This window comes from Semicossyphus pulcher, unplaced genomic scaffold (assembly GCF_022749685.1).
Source record: "Semicossyphus pulcher isolate SPU_LCO1_2020_fin unplaced genomic scaffold, fSemPul1.0.p SCAF_21, whole genome shotgun sequence".
NCBI lineage: Eukaryota > Metazoa > Chordata > Actinopteri > Labriformes > Labridae > Semicossyphus > Semicossyphus pulcher.
Window position 1 is genome coordinate 20,563,541 of NW_027211695.1, and position 15,981 is coordinate 20,579,521.

The 15,981-nt window shown below is 43.9% G+C and overlaps 1 protein-coding gene across 1 annotated transcript; it reads left to right on the forward strand.

The window, feature by feature from the left end:
- Nucleotides 1-7,852: 7,852 nt before the first annotated feature.
- Nucleotides 7,853-10,944, forward strand: LOC138601089 (G-protein coupled receptor 26-like). Its single transcript, XM_069672670.1, has 3 exons — nucleotides 7,853-8,523; nucleotides 8,610-8,723; nucleotides 10,707-10,944. The coding sequence occupies exons 1-3, from the start codon at nucleotides 7,853-7,855 to the stop codon at nucleotides 10,942-10,944; spliced, it is 1,023 nt and encodes a 340-aa protein (XP_069528771.1).
- The last annotated feature ends 5,037 nt before the right edge of the window (nucleotides 10,945-15,981 follow it).

A 15,981-nucleotide genomic window follows, 5' to 3' on the forward strand; every position in this document is an offset into this window, starting at 1 on the left:
TAACGTATCATATCAGATGTCTGGGAACACACAGAGTAACAGGCTGATCAAAAGGCTTTCGTAGCTTCTTTTTTTCATAAGAAGTTACTGTATGTTTATGAGCACTTATTGTCCACTTCAGGACACGAGTTTGAGCCGGAACAGAGGGAGGCTTTGATCGATCAAAACCAGTTAGAGCTCCGTAGACTTTAATGCTTTATCTGAATCATGAGAACTCCTAACATGAAGTTTGAGAGGAGTCTGCGCTGCGTAGTTATTAAACTATTGAATACAGTGGAGTTGCATATTATGTACACGCTATCAGAACAATAGAGATGGGAGGTTCGACTCTTTTTACCAACTTGAGTTTGTTTGACTCACCAAAGAGAGTCTGATTTTCGAGTCACCCAGAGCTTGAATCCCCCACCGGCCCGAGCTCCCTTAGAGCATGCGCGCTAGAGACTTCCATCGCCTGATGGGGCTAACTTCTGCTTTAGCACGGCGCTAACTTTAATGGAGATTAAATGTAGTCATGCCGCTCTTCTAGATTGTTTTTGGACCCAGTTGAATTTCTGATAGTAGCGCGAGTCATTTCGCGGGGGTTGTGGAGCTCCTTTTCCCATGATTGTGTGTGTGATTGTGTTGGAAGAGCAGGTACTGCCTGAGTGAGCGATCGATTCAGTTAGTGATTTGTGTAACTGGAGTCAGACCTTCAGCTCAGGGCAGGGAGCGAGCTCCTGGCCCCGGACTGTGGCGAGCGCCAAAGCAGTTGTTCTTCTCACAGGGCGGGGCTTACACTCGCAGCTTACAGTGGCTCATAGCGGCTAGGAGGGGTGAGTCAGTGAACGAGTTACTCCTGTGACTCCTGTGTCGGTAAAAAAGAGCCGTTTGTTTCGAATGATTGACTCGTGACTTGCACATCACTACAGAACAACTCTATGTTCAGTGCAGCAGCTTGCCACAGTGAGTTTGTACTCTGTGCAGTTGCTAAGAACACGTGGAAGTGAGCGGCCCTTAATAGACTATAATGCATTAAGTAGCTTAGACCCACTGTGAGCTTATAGGAACATTTGATCAGGATGAAGCACACGTCCTTTTTTGAATTTGAAAATGTGATGGGAGTTAATGGGCCACCTGTAATTCATTATACAACAATAATAAAATGTACGTCACCATGGTGATCTCGGACGTACTGATCCGTTTGGGGTATGAATGACGTTAACACTGTAACCTTTCCTTGTGGTATAAATGTGATGGGAGTGAAATAGACTTTAATACATTATTTAATGTACAAAGCGTCATAAGTTAAGTGCTATATTTTTGGCTCAGTTGTAAACACAGTGGAAGTAAATGGGCCATAGCAGTTTCCAATAAATAAAATGTAGAAGCATCCTGCAGGACAACATAAAAATGAAGCGTCTTCATATAAATCAGCATCATAATGTCACATGTAACCTGCAGCCTCTGTGATCCTCTCACTGTAAATGCGTGGCAGATGTCGGCGGCTCAGGTGTCTCTCTGTGTTCGTGTCCTCCTGTGTGGTGCTGCAGGTATGTTGTCAAACACAGAGAAGTGTGGAGGAGGCCCATCTGTCACACCTCCACTCGCCCTGTAAACAAAATCCTGAGCCGTCATTCACGACAGGCCCACGTCTTTGATCCTCGCCGGTTACTTCCCAGCAGGGTGAAATACAGCCGCAATAAAGCGCACGGTGTGGAACAAACCGGTCTGCTGAAAGATGTCCTACATTATGATGTTCAGGGGGCAGCTGTGGGGGGTGTTTTTAGCTGTCCTTGTTTATAACATGGACCGGTTACAGCTGGAGTATGACTAACCTTAAGATCAGGTATCGATCCGTACATGATGGATCATTGAGTGTGAGTCTGAGCACTGCACGCTGTAAAGGTTAATGACTCCTGACCTCGTCTTTAACCCCATTGTATCTCCATCGTCACACTGACTCAATATGAGCTGACATGAACAGAGTCTCAAATAATTGGCTCCACAACAGCAGCTAACACATTATATCGGCTGTATGACACACAACAGAGGATGCTGCCAAACGGCTCGGCTCCGCACAATGTTCTCACTATAGTCTGATGCATCTGGATCATACATGACATATATGTTGCAAGCAGTTCAATCATTCCCTTAAAGGAGCAGCTCACCCCGGAAAAAGCTGCTGTCAGTCACAACTGGTGTTCTCTGTAATCGATAGAAGCAATAATATTTTAAATTGGCGCCATAGCTGTGGAGAAAGTTTTTCAAACAGCTCGTGGTTTCGCCCATTCTACATTCCTACAACTCCCAGCATGCATTGCAACCCTCCCTCTGAAAGGAACGGCCCAGCGAGAGACGCTGGAGTGAAATGCTACCATTTCTCTGCAGGCAACGGCTCAGAGCGGGACAGAATCTGAAATACAACAAGTCTGCAGTCTTCATTTCAAACCTGACGATTCTGAACGAGACATGACATCGGAGGCGGGCGTTAGATTGAGGAAGTGTAGTTTAGCGAGCTCCCTGGCCTCTGCCTGATGACACGCTTTATGTAGTCTGGTGGAGGTTTTCAAGGGCCTGTTGGAGAAGCGGATAGCGTCCCCTAAAGGCACAGAGCCTTCTACCATCACGGCATTAGCTCCCCATGATAGCATGATAGGACTGAGGGTGAAAATAAACGAACTGGCCCTTTATCATATCGCCGACGTGTGACCGACACATCACTAAAATGTCAAAAGAAGGTAGAGACGCTTACTTTAAATTGTGTCCAGAAGAATACAACGTAAAAAGTGAATATAGTATTAAAAACATTCATTTAAAAGACGATGCTGATAGCTGATCATCTCTTGGTAGTTTGGAAAGAGCCAAAAAACTAAACTTCAAAAGAATTGAGTTTGGCGTCCTTAATGATGTGAGTGTTTTTTTATGGAGAAGAGTTTATTGTTCAAGATGCTGCAGTTTGTCTCAAAGTTAGTTGTAAAATATTCATGCTGCTGTTAAAGCCGCAGCGTTCTGTACATTCAGTGTTGACTGCAGAGCTTCTGTTCTTACCTGCACGCTGAATAAGCTATTTTTATGCACACCTGAAGTGAGCAGCGAGACGACCTCAGGATGTGCTGGCTGAACTGGGAAGTTTGAACTCTTTTAGTTCATGTCTGTGAATCTTTAGGTTTATTTTGGAATCCTGCCGTCCATGCAGCCAAAGGTAAAATGAAAGACTTACAAAGACGTGCTAAAGGTAAGAACTCACTCATCGTTTTTATTAGCCAAGTTGTGTTATGCAATATGTGATGCATTTGTAGCAACATTCTGGAAGAGGTGAGTCCGTCCCCTTCTGGTAAACTGCTGCAACAAAGACTGGTGTTATTTCATGTCGCTTCTATTGACCACATAATGATGCATGATTGAAATGCTAAATATCCTTGAAGGTCTGCTTCAGTCTGTTCCACGAAGCTGTCCCAAGGCCTCGTGTTACCCTCTACTGTATCTTGTGTTGTGACTCAGAGACAAGACAACCGCAGAGTTACCTAATGCATGCCCCGACATCCACCCCCACCCCTCCCCCTCCTTCCTGTCCTCGGGCGCTGCTCGGTGCTCTCGGGACATCCGCGCAGTGAATTTAAAAAGGTGGAGCGCGGCGCGGGTACAAGCTCTGAGTGACAGTCTGAGTACCTGCAGGCACCCGGGGGGATTTCGCCGCCGTGCTGAGATCACACTTTCCCCTGAACATCCGAAGCATGCCTGAAGGTGACCGGGTTGTTGGTTTGTGTGAAGGTCAGCCGCTGTTATGTAACATTATTGGTTACAACAGAACATTGAAAGCTCTCAGAGCAGTCTTTGTTATGAAGCTGAGGTCGTGAGATGCCCACAAAGATCCAATTTGCTCCGTGTGCTGTTTTCTCGTCCTGCTCTCTCCGCAATAACACACCACTCATTGTGTCCTCTCTTTGTTCACTCTCAGGATACGATCACATTTCACAATCACAGTTTTCTGATGTATAAATATACGCCTGGAGGAAAGGTAGGACTGCAACTCAAGATATGTTTCGTAGTGATTTTATTATTGTCACTACTCTTCTATAACTGAAAGAGTACGACGAGACCGTTTCAAAATGTTTGTTGTGACCAAAGAAACAGGCCAGAAACCCAAACATGTCCTGTTTCCAGTCAGAGAAGGAGCTAGCTCAGGTGGATTGACATCTGGCTGGATCGCTTCGGTCAAAGGCGCGAGGCGGCCGTGCTGATATTCAGTACAACAGCACAACCTCAAGTGTGATATGACTTCATTATCACCACAGCTGCGTCAGTGTGTCTGCGACAGACAGTAATAAACAACAACAGATCATTTGTTCTTGATTTGATCACTAAGCTCCGCCATAGTTTGACAAAACATTAATCAACAACATTTAAATCACCCCGAGCAATCGATACATGTAGTTAAACATCCCCGTGCTGTTATACTCTATATCAGCACTCATGGAATGCCTCTTGACTAATCAGATTACTTGGTCGAAACTGTTGTTTAATTCAAATGTTTTTTGGGTGAAGAATGTCCATCTTAGCGGTGCACTGTCTGCAAGACAATAATCAACAATATAACACCTGAAGCAAAGTGATGCATGCAGTTAAACGTCCCCGTGCTGTTATACTCTGTATCAGCACTCATGGAATGCCTCTTGACCAATCAGAGTACTTGGTCTTTAACTGTTGTATAAGTCACAATCATTGTTAGTTGCGGCCTTAATTTGAATTGTTGGGGCATCCTGCAGCATCTGAAGACCTTTTGTTCCTAACTGCACCTTTACTCTGCGTATCGAGCTTATCGTAACTGTCATGGATCTGAAGTCAACCTCTGGCTTTTACCTTAAACCCCCTCTGTGTCTGACTCTGACTCACAATCACTTGTAATTAGGTTTACTTTGTCCAAACTGTTCTGTGTCCCATGCATATAAACCAGCTGTTCTTTACTGTTGGATAAGAGGCGACAGTGTGTCGTTGATCATCAGTGATATGAACTCCTCCTGCTCCTCGGCTGATTCCTCAACCCGCACAAAAGCTTCTACATGCTCATTTGAGGTTCCAAAGCTGCGTTCACAGCTCTGCTCTGATACCTCTGTTAGGTAATATGCCGTAACCGAGAGTTATATTGGAGGTGACACCCCATCAGGCCTATAAATAGCTCTGCACTTTCCCCCCAGGAGCCCAGCTGGAGCTCCTCCCCCCACCCTTTGATCACTTGTTTGTAGGGGACTGACATCACCCGCTGCTGCTTTGTCGCTCCGACTTTCTTACTCACACACACACACACACACACACACACACACACACACACTGGAGTAGCTTCATTACAGCTGCAATACAAGAAGACTTTTATCAGCTGCTGTGATTATGGTGCGTTCAGGAGCCAGTCACTTCAGATCTAGCTCGCCTCGGGGTTCCCCTAAACTGCATTTAGTCCTAACTCACCTCCTCACTTTAAATACTCGATTGCCCCGAGCACAGCGGGTCTGAGTGAAGTTAAATCTCTAATACTTATAACTTCGACATAAACAAAACACTTAATTGGAGAGGAGGGGGCTTCAGGCCTCACAAAGAGTGTGCATAAAAACCCTGCAGGCTGCGTCTGACCCCAGTGAGTCACCGTCTACACGAGCTCCTCCAGAACGGCATGACTCAGTAGCAAACATATCTGAAGTGCACTTCTGTTGCTGCTAACAGTGTGATGATTCAATTTGGATTAAGTCCAATTTAATTGCTCGCTGTGTTATGCCATGAATTAAGTAAACTGTGTTTTAATTTACTCGAGTTGATTTGTTGTTATAGTGATTTTAAGATTTTTCTTTGCTCCAACATGACACCTGAAGGAGGCGGATGAAGTCACGTGTGACGTAGTCGGGTTACTTTGTAAAAGAAAAAAGAAAGGGTCAAAAAATCAAACACAACTATTCCTCTGGGGGTTCAGAAGTGTCTTTGTCATTCACAAAGCCGTGCTGATATTCAGTAGAACAGCCCTCCAGTGTGATACTGCTTTCATACAACAGTTACACAAGCGGCAAATATTAGTAACAACTAATAATCAGCAACAGATTATTATTTGCACCACCAGCTCAACTAGCTCCGCAACTTAACTGAAACTGGACTTTTGTTGCCTAGCAACACAAACATTCTCCTGCACTCTGTGTCTCCAGGTGACCACAGATCAGCTGTTTTCATCATGTACATGTATCTGTTAGTTTAAATTCATCATCAGCCAGAGAAATCAGAGTCTGCTGTGTGAGTCAGAGGCACCAGCTCGATCAGTGTAGACACACACGCTCTGCTGTGATGTTAACAGTATTCAGAACACCTGGCTGACGTCCCAGTGATGTTGTTCTCTGTATCAGCACTCATGGAATGCCTCTTGTCCAATCAGATTGCTTGGTCAGATCTAACTGTTGTATGATGCTTCAACTGCAGACTGGATGTGTTTCTGTAAAAACATCTTGTTTGCACCTCAGTCACTGTGAACACGATGGCTCATAAGAATAGAAGGAGAAATTCCTGACCGCCTATTAATGCATTAAGAACCTTTATAACTGCATTATTACCAAAAACATCAGAAAGATGAAATCCAGCTGTGATAGTTCCCAACATGTTTTAGAGGAAAAAATAAACTGACTGTTGTTAATCACGAGAAGATATTATGGCAGGTATTCCCACAAAGTACCATAGAACAGTGTTCAGATCTACATGACATCATATTCTTTACAAAATACCAGCTGCAGTTATTCTGCAACACCTTGGCCAGGTTTGTGTCATGTGAGGATGGAGATGTGAAAAGCTCGACTCCAGTATGAAGACCTTTTTCTGTGCCGTGCAGGCTCTTTAAGGTTGTGCTCGCTGACACCTTTCAGTGACTTTGGACGCTGAATTGGGAACAAAAAAGAAAAAGTTGTCTCATTAGTATCTGCTGTCTGTTATTCACTGCATCTCATTCTTTATTGCCACAAAATGAATCTGGCAAACTGTTTAAAAAACAAACAGTGATGTAGTTTTCCATCTAGCATTCTGATGCAAATGGCCTCCCTGCTGTATGTCTCTGCAAACCAAACGCGCATTATGATGGCGAATCTACAGTAGCCACGGCGCTATAAATAATTCATTTCAGGAAAAGGGATCTATTTGCCCTCGTGCCTCCCTGGCGCGCGCGTGCACCTGCTTCCATTCGGTCACGGCAGAAGCGTCTCCAATTATCCGGGAGCACATCCCTGGATTTTCCTCCAGGTTCACATTGATTCAGAGCGAGGCGTGATCGATGCGGACGACACGTGGAAACCGCATGTGAATAACTTACGCGGAGGGTTGATTTTATTTGCTTCGAAAGTTGCGCAAACAAATCAAAGAAGAGACATTTTCACGCACAAGTATTCCACTGTGAGGGAAATGCGGTGGAGCATGGATGCTCTGTGACCGAGACAAGTTGTTCCCTTCTTCACGTGATATGTAAAAATGATCGCTCACTTCAGTGGTGCTGCTCCTTGTGCTCCTCAGTCCGCTTCCAGATCTGCGTCTGTGTGGCTGCCTCGCGCCCTTTGAGTGGTGGGAGCCGCTGAGGGACATACCACACACATCCTGCTTCACTTTGAAAATGTTTACTCCTTCACTGAACGGATTTCAGCGGGATTAAACGTTTAGTTTGAGGAGAGAAATGCTCGGGGCGACAGCTCGCTTCAGCACGCTGGACAGCGCTCGTGGAAGTTTGAGAGTACGGCGGCTCGCGAGGATTTAATTGGAATGAATTTTGGGCGCTGTTTCAAGGGAGAAAATGGTTGATTTTAAGTGTTTATTGTCGACAAAATGCGCAGGTAACCTCAGGGTGGACTTCCTGGAGTGAGACATGGACTTTGCTGAAATTATCTTCGCTTTGTTCATCGTCGTTGTCGCTGTCGTCTCGCTTTTGTCAAACTTGTTGGTGCTGTTATGTTTCGTCCACAGCACCGAGATCCGCCGGCAGGTTCCCGGTGTTTTCACCATGAACTTGTCCTTCTGCAACATCCTCATCACTGTTTTAAACATGCCGGCCACTCTGGTGGGGATTATCCGGAACCAGCAGCCGTTCGGGGACTGCGTGTGCCACACGGTGAGCTTCCTGGAGACTTTCCTCACAGCGAACACCATGCTGAGCATGGCAGCACTCAGCATAGACCGCTGGATAGCGGTGGTGTTCCCGCTCAGCTACTCCACCAAAATGCGCTACAAGGACGCGCTGATCATGGTGTGCTACTCCTGGCTGCACTCCTTCACCTTCTCCCTGACGGCGCTGCTCTTCTCCTGGGTGGACTACAGCCACGTGTACGCGTCCTGCACCCTGCAGCCGCGCGAGGAGGGCAGCGACAGGATCAAGTTTACTGTGTTCACGGTGGTTTTCCACGCCACGAGCTTCGTGCTGTCCCTGCTCATCCTGTGTTTCACCTACCTGAAGGTGCTCAAAGTGGCCAGGTTCCACTGCAAGAGGATTGACATAATCACCATGCAGACGCTTTTTCTGCTGGTCGACATTCACCCAAGGTAGTGTCCTTATTCTCTCTTTTCAACATCCTTTCTTAAAGCTATTTGATCTTTTATTTAAAGCCTTTTAAAACTCTTCCTTTCAGCGTGAAGCAGAGATGTTTAGCAGAGCAGAAGAGGAGAAAACAGAGAGCGACAAAGAAGATCAGCATCTTCATCGGCTCGTTCATCATCTGCTTTGCTCCTTATGTAATAACAAGGTAAGTAGAATAAATAACAACCTCTAAATCATTTTATTCTCTGCACAAAACTTAAACATTTTCTTTCATATCCTGATTATAAAGATGAAATAATCTCATCTCAGATTAGAAACAATTAAAAACAGTCACACGGCTCTTTCCACCCGGACATCTTAATTATAATCCCTTCTGTGGACCATGAGAGGCCTCATTAGTCACCTATGTCTCCCAGTAAACAGGTGGCCTGCCATGCTGCTCCCACAGATAACACTATACAGTATAAGGACAGTAGATAGAGTACACCTGACAAATAATGGCCCTCAGAGGAAAGAGGAGCTGCCTCAGGGACCTTGTTGTCAGCCAGATGTGGTGCTGATGATCCATCAGGTTGACATGCGAGGTGGCTGCACATACGGAGGGAAGAGGGAGGACACGGTAACAAGGCAAAGTGTCAGATAAAATTGGAGTAGCCTCCCGGACGGCTCACACACAGGAAATAACCTGAGCGACTGTTGGAGCCCAAACTCCAATTAAAGTAAATCCTGCCCTTCATGTGTCGTGCTTGTAAAGCAGCACTCATTGACACTCTCTGAGCCGTGTTCAGCTTTTAATCTGACACGTGAACGTCCTCTCACGGTGAAAAATCATCATTCAGTTATTAGAGCTAAAAAGCTAAAAAAAACCACATCCCTTTAAGTGATGATTTTTATTTCATAGAGACATAAGAGTAAATGTTTACATGAGCAGGAAACAGATCACAATGTGTTGCATTCCACGTTAGTATGACGGTGTTTTAAATCTCTGAACGATTCGGTTAACCATAAAAACGTACGATGCCGAACATGTTAGACGAGGAATCATCATCACAACATGAAAGCATTAATGCTCTCTTTGATGCTCTATGATAGATGAAATATAGTGCGCTCTACGGGAGCCCAAATTACAAGAAAACATGATGCAGTGCCATCTTTTTTACCTGAACCCGTCCATACACTGCCTCTGCTAAGTGCCTGAAACCTGCATTGTTTCTAATTGCCAGCAGAGGCAAAGAAGCTTGACTTATTTCCAGTCTTATTTAAAGTGATAATCTCAAAGATCTCAGTTTCGTTCTCTTTGGCGGCACCTGTGGCGATAAACTGTAATTGCAGGAGCACACTTCCCAGATATCCAGACAGTGCTGCATGTGTGACGTCCACGGTCGGCTCCGGTTGTAACTCTTGATTTTCCTGGCTGACGGTCGCTTTCCTTTTCAGACTGTTTGCTTCATCTGAGCGTCGAGTTTGTTTCTTCTTCTTTGGATTTTCACTTCTTGTTGAAGTTGTATCTGTAGTCATCCATCTTTTCTTTGTTTGTTCAGCCATAGTAGATTACGGTTTACTCGCAACACTTGCAGAGAGCGGAAAAGCAGCCGCTTAGCTCCGCCTACCCTCTCTGGCAGACCAACCACTGCTGGCTGATGGAAAACGCGTCACTAACTGGGCGCTGCTTGGGATTTTTCCTGCGAATGTTAAAACAGCACTTACTTGATAATCAAAAGTCTTTTTTGCTCCTCATTCAAATATAGTAGCTCATTTCAGGCTGCAGCTCTGTGAACTAACGGCTGATTGGTGTTACTTTTTGCCGATAAAGATTTGGAATTAATCACTTTATTGTTTTGGTGCACGTGTGTGCGGGCTCGGGGGGAACCACTGCTTCAGGGTGCGCTACCTGTGATTGAGAAGTCGCTACAACAGCCTGTCAATCAAGATCGAGACGATGCTTATTACAACTACGTGCATCTCAAGCGATAACTGAAATAAAATAAAAGGGTGAGAAAATTAGAAAAAAAATCCCCTTCTCCCCTTCAGAAAGAAAAACAGATGTTTGACCTCCCCTAATCATTTTCATACGGTCCCTAATGGCTCCAAAGAGTCAGTGTTCCACATCTGAAAAACCAAAGAGGTCTGGATGTCTCCTTTGACTAAATGTTCTCTTTAAGTCTTGTTTCTGCTTCCGCCCCTTCAGGTTGGCCGAGCTTCTCCCCTTCGTGGACATCAACCGCCGCTGGGGAATCATCAGTAAGTGCCTGACATACAGCAAGGCTGCGTCCGACCCCTTCGCCTACTCCCTCCTACGTCAGCAGTACAAGAAAGTCCTGGTTACTGTCGTCAACAGGCTGCTCCGCCGTGACCTGTACCCCTCGTCTGGTCATAACAGCTCTTTAGACACGGAGAACGACTACTGTCTCCAGAGGATCAGCTAATGGCGAGCGCGCGGACACGACCGATACACACTACGAGCCAAAAATAAAGGTTGTCTCTTGGACGGAGGTGGGCGGAGGGGAAGAATGAGGAGAGAGACGGGGAGGGGAGGAGATGGTTGGGAAGGAGAAAGAGAGCAGACAGAGGGGACAGATTGTGGGTGGGGGTTGAAACGGGAGCTAAAATAAGGAAGATGGTGGGCGGAGAAGAAAGAAAAGACAGTAACGAGGGGGAGGACGAAGAGGTGAAGAAGGGGAGACATCAGGGAGCAGAGGGGACGATGTGATGACGCTGACCTCGGACAGGATCTGTAGACAACCACACGGATCAGACGAATCAATGTCATCGAGTAAGGTTCAGATTAATCTCAAACTGAAGGGAGACAGAAAAAAGTGGCCGTCTGAGCTCCTCTGACCACTTTCTACCGACTCCAACAAACCTCGTGTTGTGACCTTTCTACTGCCACCAAACACGGCGACAGAGCCACGAGTGGACGGTCGATCCGGCTGTGGAGCGACGATCTGAAAGTGTTGAACCTTCAGTTAATGGATGTACTCTTCGGTGTGGAGCCGCTTTACATTAATGCCATGTTCTGTATTGACAATGTTAGACTACTTTGCAGTGTCATGTCAGTCACTGAATATTGATGCACTTTGTCGAATTCTCTCAGAGTTACAGGAGCCAAAGGCGAGTAACACGTACACCGTGATGTTGAGTGATGAGGCTGGTGAGAGTCTTTGTTTTTGTGTTGCCAACAAATGCCAAGAAAAGACCCACACTGACTAAACGACACACTGATGTACATCCTGGGGAATAAAAGGTTATGGACACATACTGTAGTGTAAATCCATGAACAACTGGGCACTGCAGCTTTTAGCAAACACGACTCAAACAGGAGTAAATAGTGCTTTTTAAGGGGACTACTTTCAAACGCGGATGAATACACATTTGATAAACTTGAGAGTATTTCTGGCAGCTCTACAACTAAAAATAAACTTCAACTTCAATTCTGCTTCTTTGTAATGACGAAACATGTAATTAAAAGCTTGTCAAATACGGCAGCTCGGTCAGTTGCTCCAAATGCTTCAAAATATGAAGCTTTAGGTCCTCCTCTAGCGTCACTGCTGGACGCCATTGTTTTGATGGCGGGGGGTGTGAAACCAATAATCAATGCCGACTTCTTTGGGAAGTTGACATCTATTTAAGTTGTGCACCATACGCAGCTAATATAACGTGTGTTAGCTGGTTTCAGCCTCGGACATTTAACTGTAGCTGTGTCCCAGTTCAGGGGCGGCATCCTTCAAAGGATGAATAAGGCTGATTGCGTCACAGGGGCACGTCAAAGGCCGCCTCATTTCAAAGGCTCCATCAAATGCATCCTTTGTCTCCCAACACATCCCGATTGAAACAAGATGGCGGACTCTGAAACCGCAGAGGAAAACACTTTTAAATGTAAAAGTTTAATTGAGTAGCTAGCGATACAAATGTTATATTTTTTTGAAGAAAGGGGCCGTGAAACTTCAAATTATCTTTAAAAAAATAGGCTAAGTAATGTGACGTTAGTTTTGTTAGCTAGCTAGCTAGCTAGCTACTTTTTGTTAGGCACCATACAGAACTTATATAATGTACGTTTGTTAGCTACGTAACGTTTGTTGGTTACGCAGTGTATCTCTGAACCGCGTATGATAGTTACGTGACTACGAACGTTAACTGATTCAGACCAGATTTTTTCCCTAAACGAGCCACGTGTAAATCCTTGTGCACGTCTAAAAGTCGTAAACAATAAATGTTTCTCAGCAAGCTTTATTTTGAAAATCAAACCAGATGTTGCTCGATTATTTTCGTTAACTTGACCAATTTATTTTTGAAAGTCTAACTGGAAATTACTTATTTTTCCTCAGTTGACCCACTTTATTTCACACGGCTAACCGCATGTTGCGTATCTATTGTTGCTAATTTGACCACAGAGTCTGCACACTCAAACTGACGCGCTTGTGGTTCAGACGTCTTGGAGCAACGGCCAAGTTAGCATATTTGACAGTTTAGTGAGAATGCATTGCACCCAGTGTTGAGCATCAGTGTTGCTCCATAATGTGTTTTTAATACTTTATGGACAAATTAGAAAGAAGCAGCGACCCCTGAAAGCATCATGTTGGTTTCTCCAAATGCCAGACGTAGAGTCATCTTTATAACGCTGCTACACCATTCAGTCTGCAAAGCATCTCAGTCTGGACACGTGTCTTTTAATTAAATCAAACCAACGCACAGGAAGCAGATTGAGAGAAGATTGAGATTAGTGGCTTTAAAGAGAATACTTGTCAATGGATAATCAATTGATTATTGGTTTTGGGCTTTTCATGGGATTTGTTGACGATAAAAACACAGATTGTCGCCTGACTTGTGCTTAAAAGTGTAACTGAATGTACTAGAGATAGCCCACTTTTGACTGACATTTGTACAACTGCTCTTCGTTCTGCCAGTTGACTGGGAAATGTTTCTATGTTTCTATTTAAATGATGTTGTTATATATTTTGCACTGTACAGGAACAACTTTTGTCTAGGTAAAGGACGGGGGAGCAATGTGATGTAGCTTTCAAAGTGCTTTAAACACACAACGTTTTGTGTTTGTGCCAGATTTGAATATGTGACTTTTCCAGCTGTAACAGAATAGCTGCTTTATTATTAAAGATCTGTACTTTACGCACATGTATCATTCCTCCTGTGGGCCACTTGCTGTTCTTTGGCAGTGTGATTAGCTTTTAGTGGAATCTGTGCAATAAAAGCTGTCAATTATAAAGCTATTTAACATATTAATGTCTTCAGAGTAATGTCGTTGGAGCGAGATAATGCCCTTTGGTTTTATTTGTCAGTTTGCAAATTGAATTCAAGCAGGACAGTTAAAAGTTTTGGACACTAAATGACAAATCGTAGGACTTTTATTCAAGTTAAGGGGAAGTTATAGAAAACTTAATATTGATCGATTGATACACGTAGACTTCCCTTTCGCCGTCCAGCAGCTACACACCTCTTTGTTTTGCCTCGATTATAATCACAGAAATACTGCATAAAAATGACTCTGGTGTCACATGAGCAATCTCTGTAGCAGCAGCATTATAGTGTAATTAAAGACAGGTCAAAGGTCATATTTGCAGATTACTGATTTATTCAAACACTGAAATGACACGGGCTCATTTAATGCGTTAAAACAAACCAGTGGTAATTCATTGTAGCATTAAGTGAAGGAATCTCCTGTCAAACGCTCAAGCAGTGCAGGCTACCAGCAGCTCGAGGGTGTACTGAAGACGGGGCTCTGCTACACAAACACAACATCTAATTAACCCCAATCTACCGAAACTGATAAAACACAGGAACCAGTGATTTAAACTACTCAAATGGAAAACGTATGCAGAGCTAATTAAGTGTCACAGCTGCTCAACTGAGACAGCAGACGTCGTCTTTCAGTCATATCTTCTGTATGATTCTTCAGACACTCAACTAGTTTCGTATAAACCTATGATAAGGCTGTAGTTGAGCTAAACGCTAATGTTAGCATGCTAAAATGTTGTCACGTTTGGCAGGCTCCATTTTTACCACTGCTAGCATGCTATAAATTGACACAAAACAAATAGTACCATTGTGGCTGATGGAAACTTCAAAGTGTTATATAACAATAACAAAGTACATTTTTACTCAATGATGAGGCCAGATGAAAAGTTTAATCTAAGTTAATTAGTTTTTTGCTCCAATTTTGGTCCCTACCAACTCCTAAGGGAAACATGCCCACCTCTTAGCCAGTAGCTAACTGTGTCTGCCTGCCATTTGAGGTTTATCAGACATTCTTTTAACAGAAAATTGCTGCTTGCTGTCACCAAAGATGCTATCAGATGGGAGAAAGTAAAAACAATAGTAAAGTAGACAGCTAAAGAACAAGATACACTTGCAAGTAAAACACCATTCACCTAATAGTAGCCTCTTTAAGGGCTCATGTTGTTAGAATTTCAACTTTTTTTTTTCTTGTTGCAACCATAGCATTAAGTATGCTTACCTGAAAACAGTGAGTGGTGTTAATGTATTCCGCGGTTTCAATATTTTCCTTCAACCTTGTTCGTCTTCTCCACTAAACCACTTAAATCCTGCGTATGATGCTATAGCCTACAGCTCCTATTCTCTGCACAGGTGGTTGTCCATCACAATCATCTGTAGGTGGTTATAAACAGATTCAGTGAGTCATTCAGTCTTGCACACGAATCGCGGCCCTATTATTCACTTTCAGGGTTATGAACATTTAATCTTTCCATCTGTTATTAATCATTTTTTACTAAGTCTTTCTCTATGCTCATAGGATGTAATCTTTCCCTGTAAAATTCACATCCATTCTCTTTCTAGGTTGTGTGATAATCTGCATAACAAATGACTGTATTAAGGAGTAATTAGCATATTCCTGATTTAGCTGAAGGATACAGTAGTATTACCCCTTTCTTGCTCACTGGACTCATTACAACCATGAGGCCCCGAGCTCGCTCTCAAGATACTCAAGATAGCCAGGGGTCCTGCGCCTGCCTGGCTGCATGATGAATAATCATGCTTCCCATTATGCTAATTCACATCAGCTCAGCTTGAAGGAGAGAATACCCTATAATTATTTGAATGAGTAAAGCAAGCTCTCTTGGAAAATGTAGTTAGCTTGGACAAAATATTCTGTGTGTGTGTGTGTGTCAGAACAAGAAATCAGGTCAGGTGGCAATCATCTCGACTAAGTCTTGAAGCAAATTAAGTTTCCTCTTGAGACAATCAAAGGATTTGCACGGTCTCATGGTCATATTGAGAATCATTGTTCCATTAAGGAACATGTCTGCAGGTTCTCAGTCATCCAGGTCACGGTTAATCAAAGCTTTAATCCAAAAGGCAATGAAAAATCTGCACTCCTGTGTATCTTTAGCTTAGCCTAGTTAGCCTGGCCCCATTTGTGTACTGTGTACAATGTCATTTGGTTACACGCTTTAGCCTTTCTGTAACCTTTTTCTTGCTCTTTTCTAAAC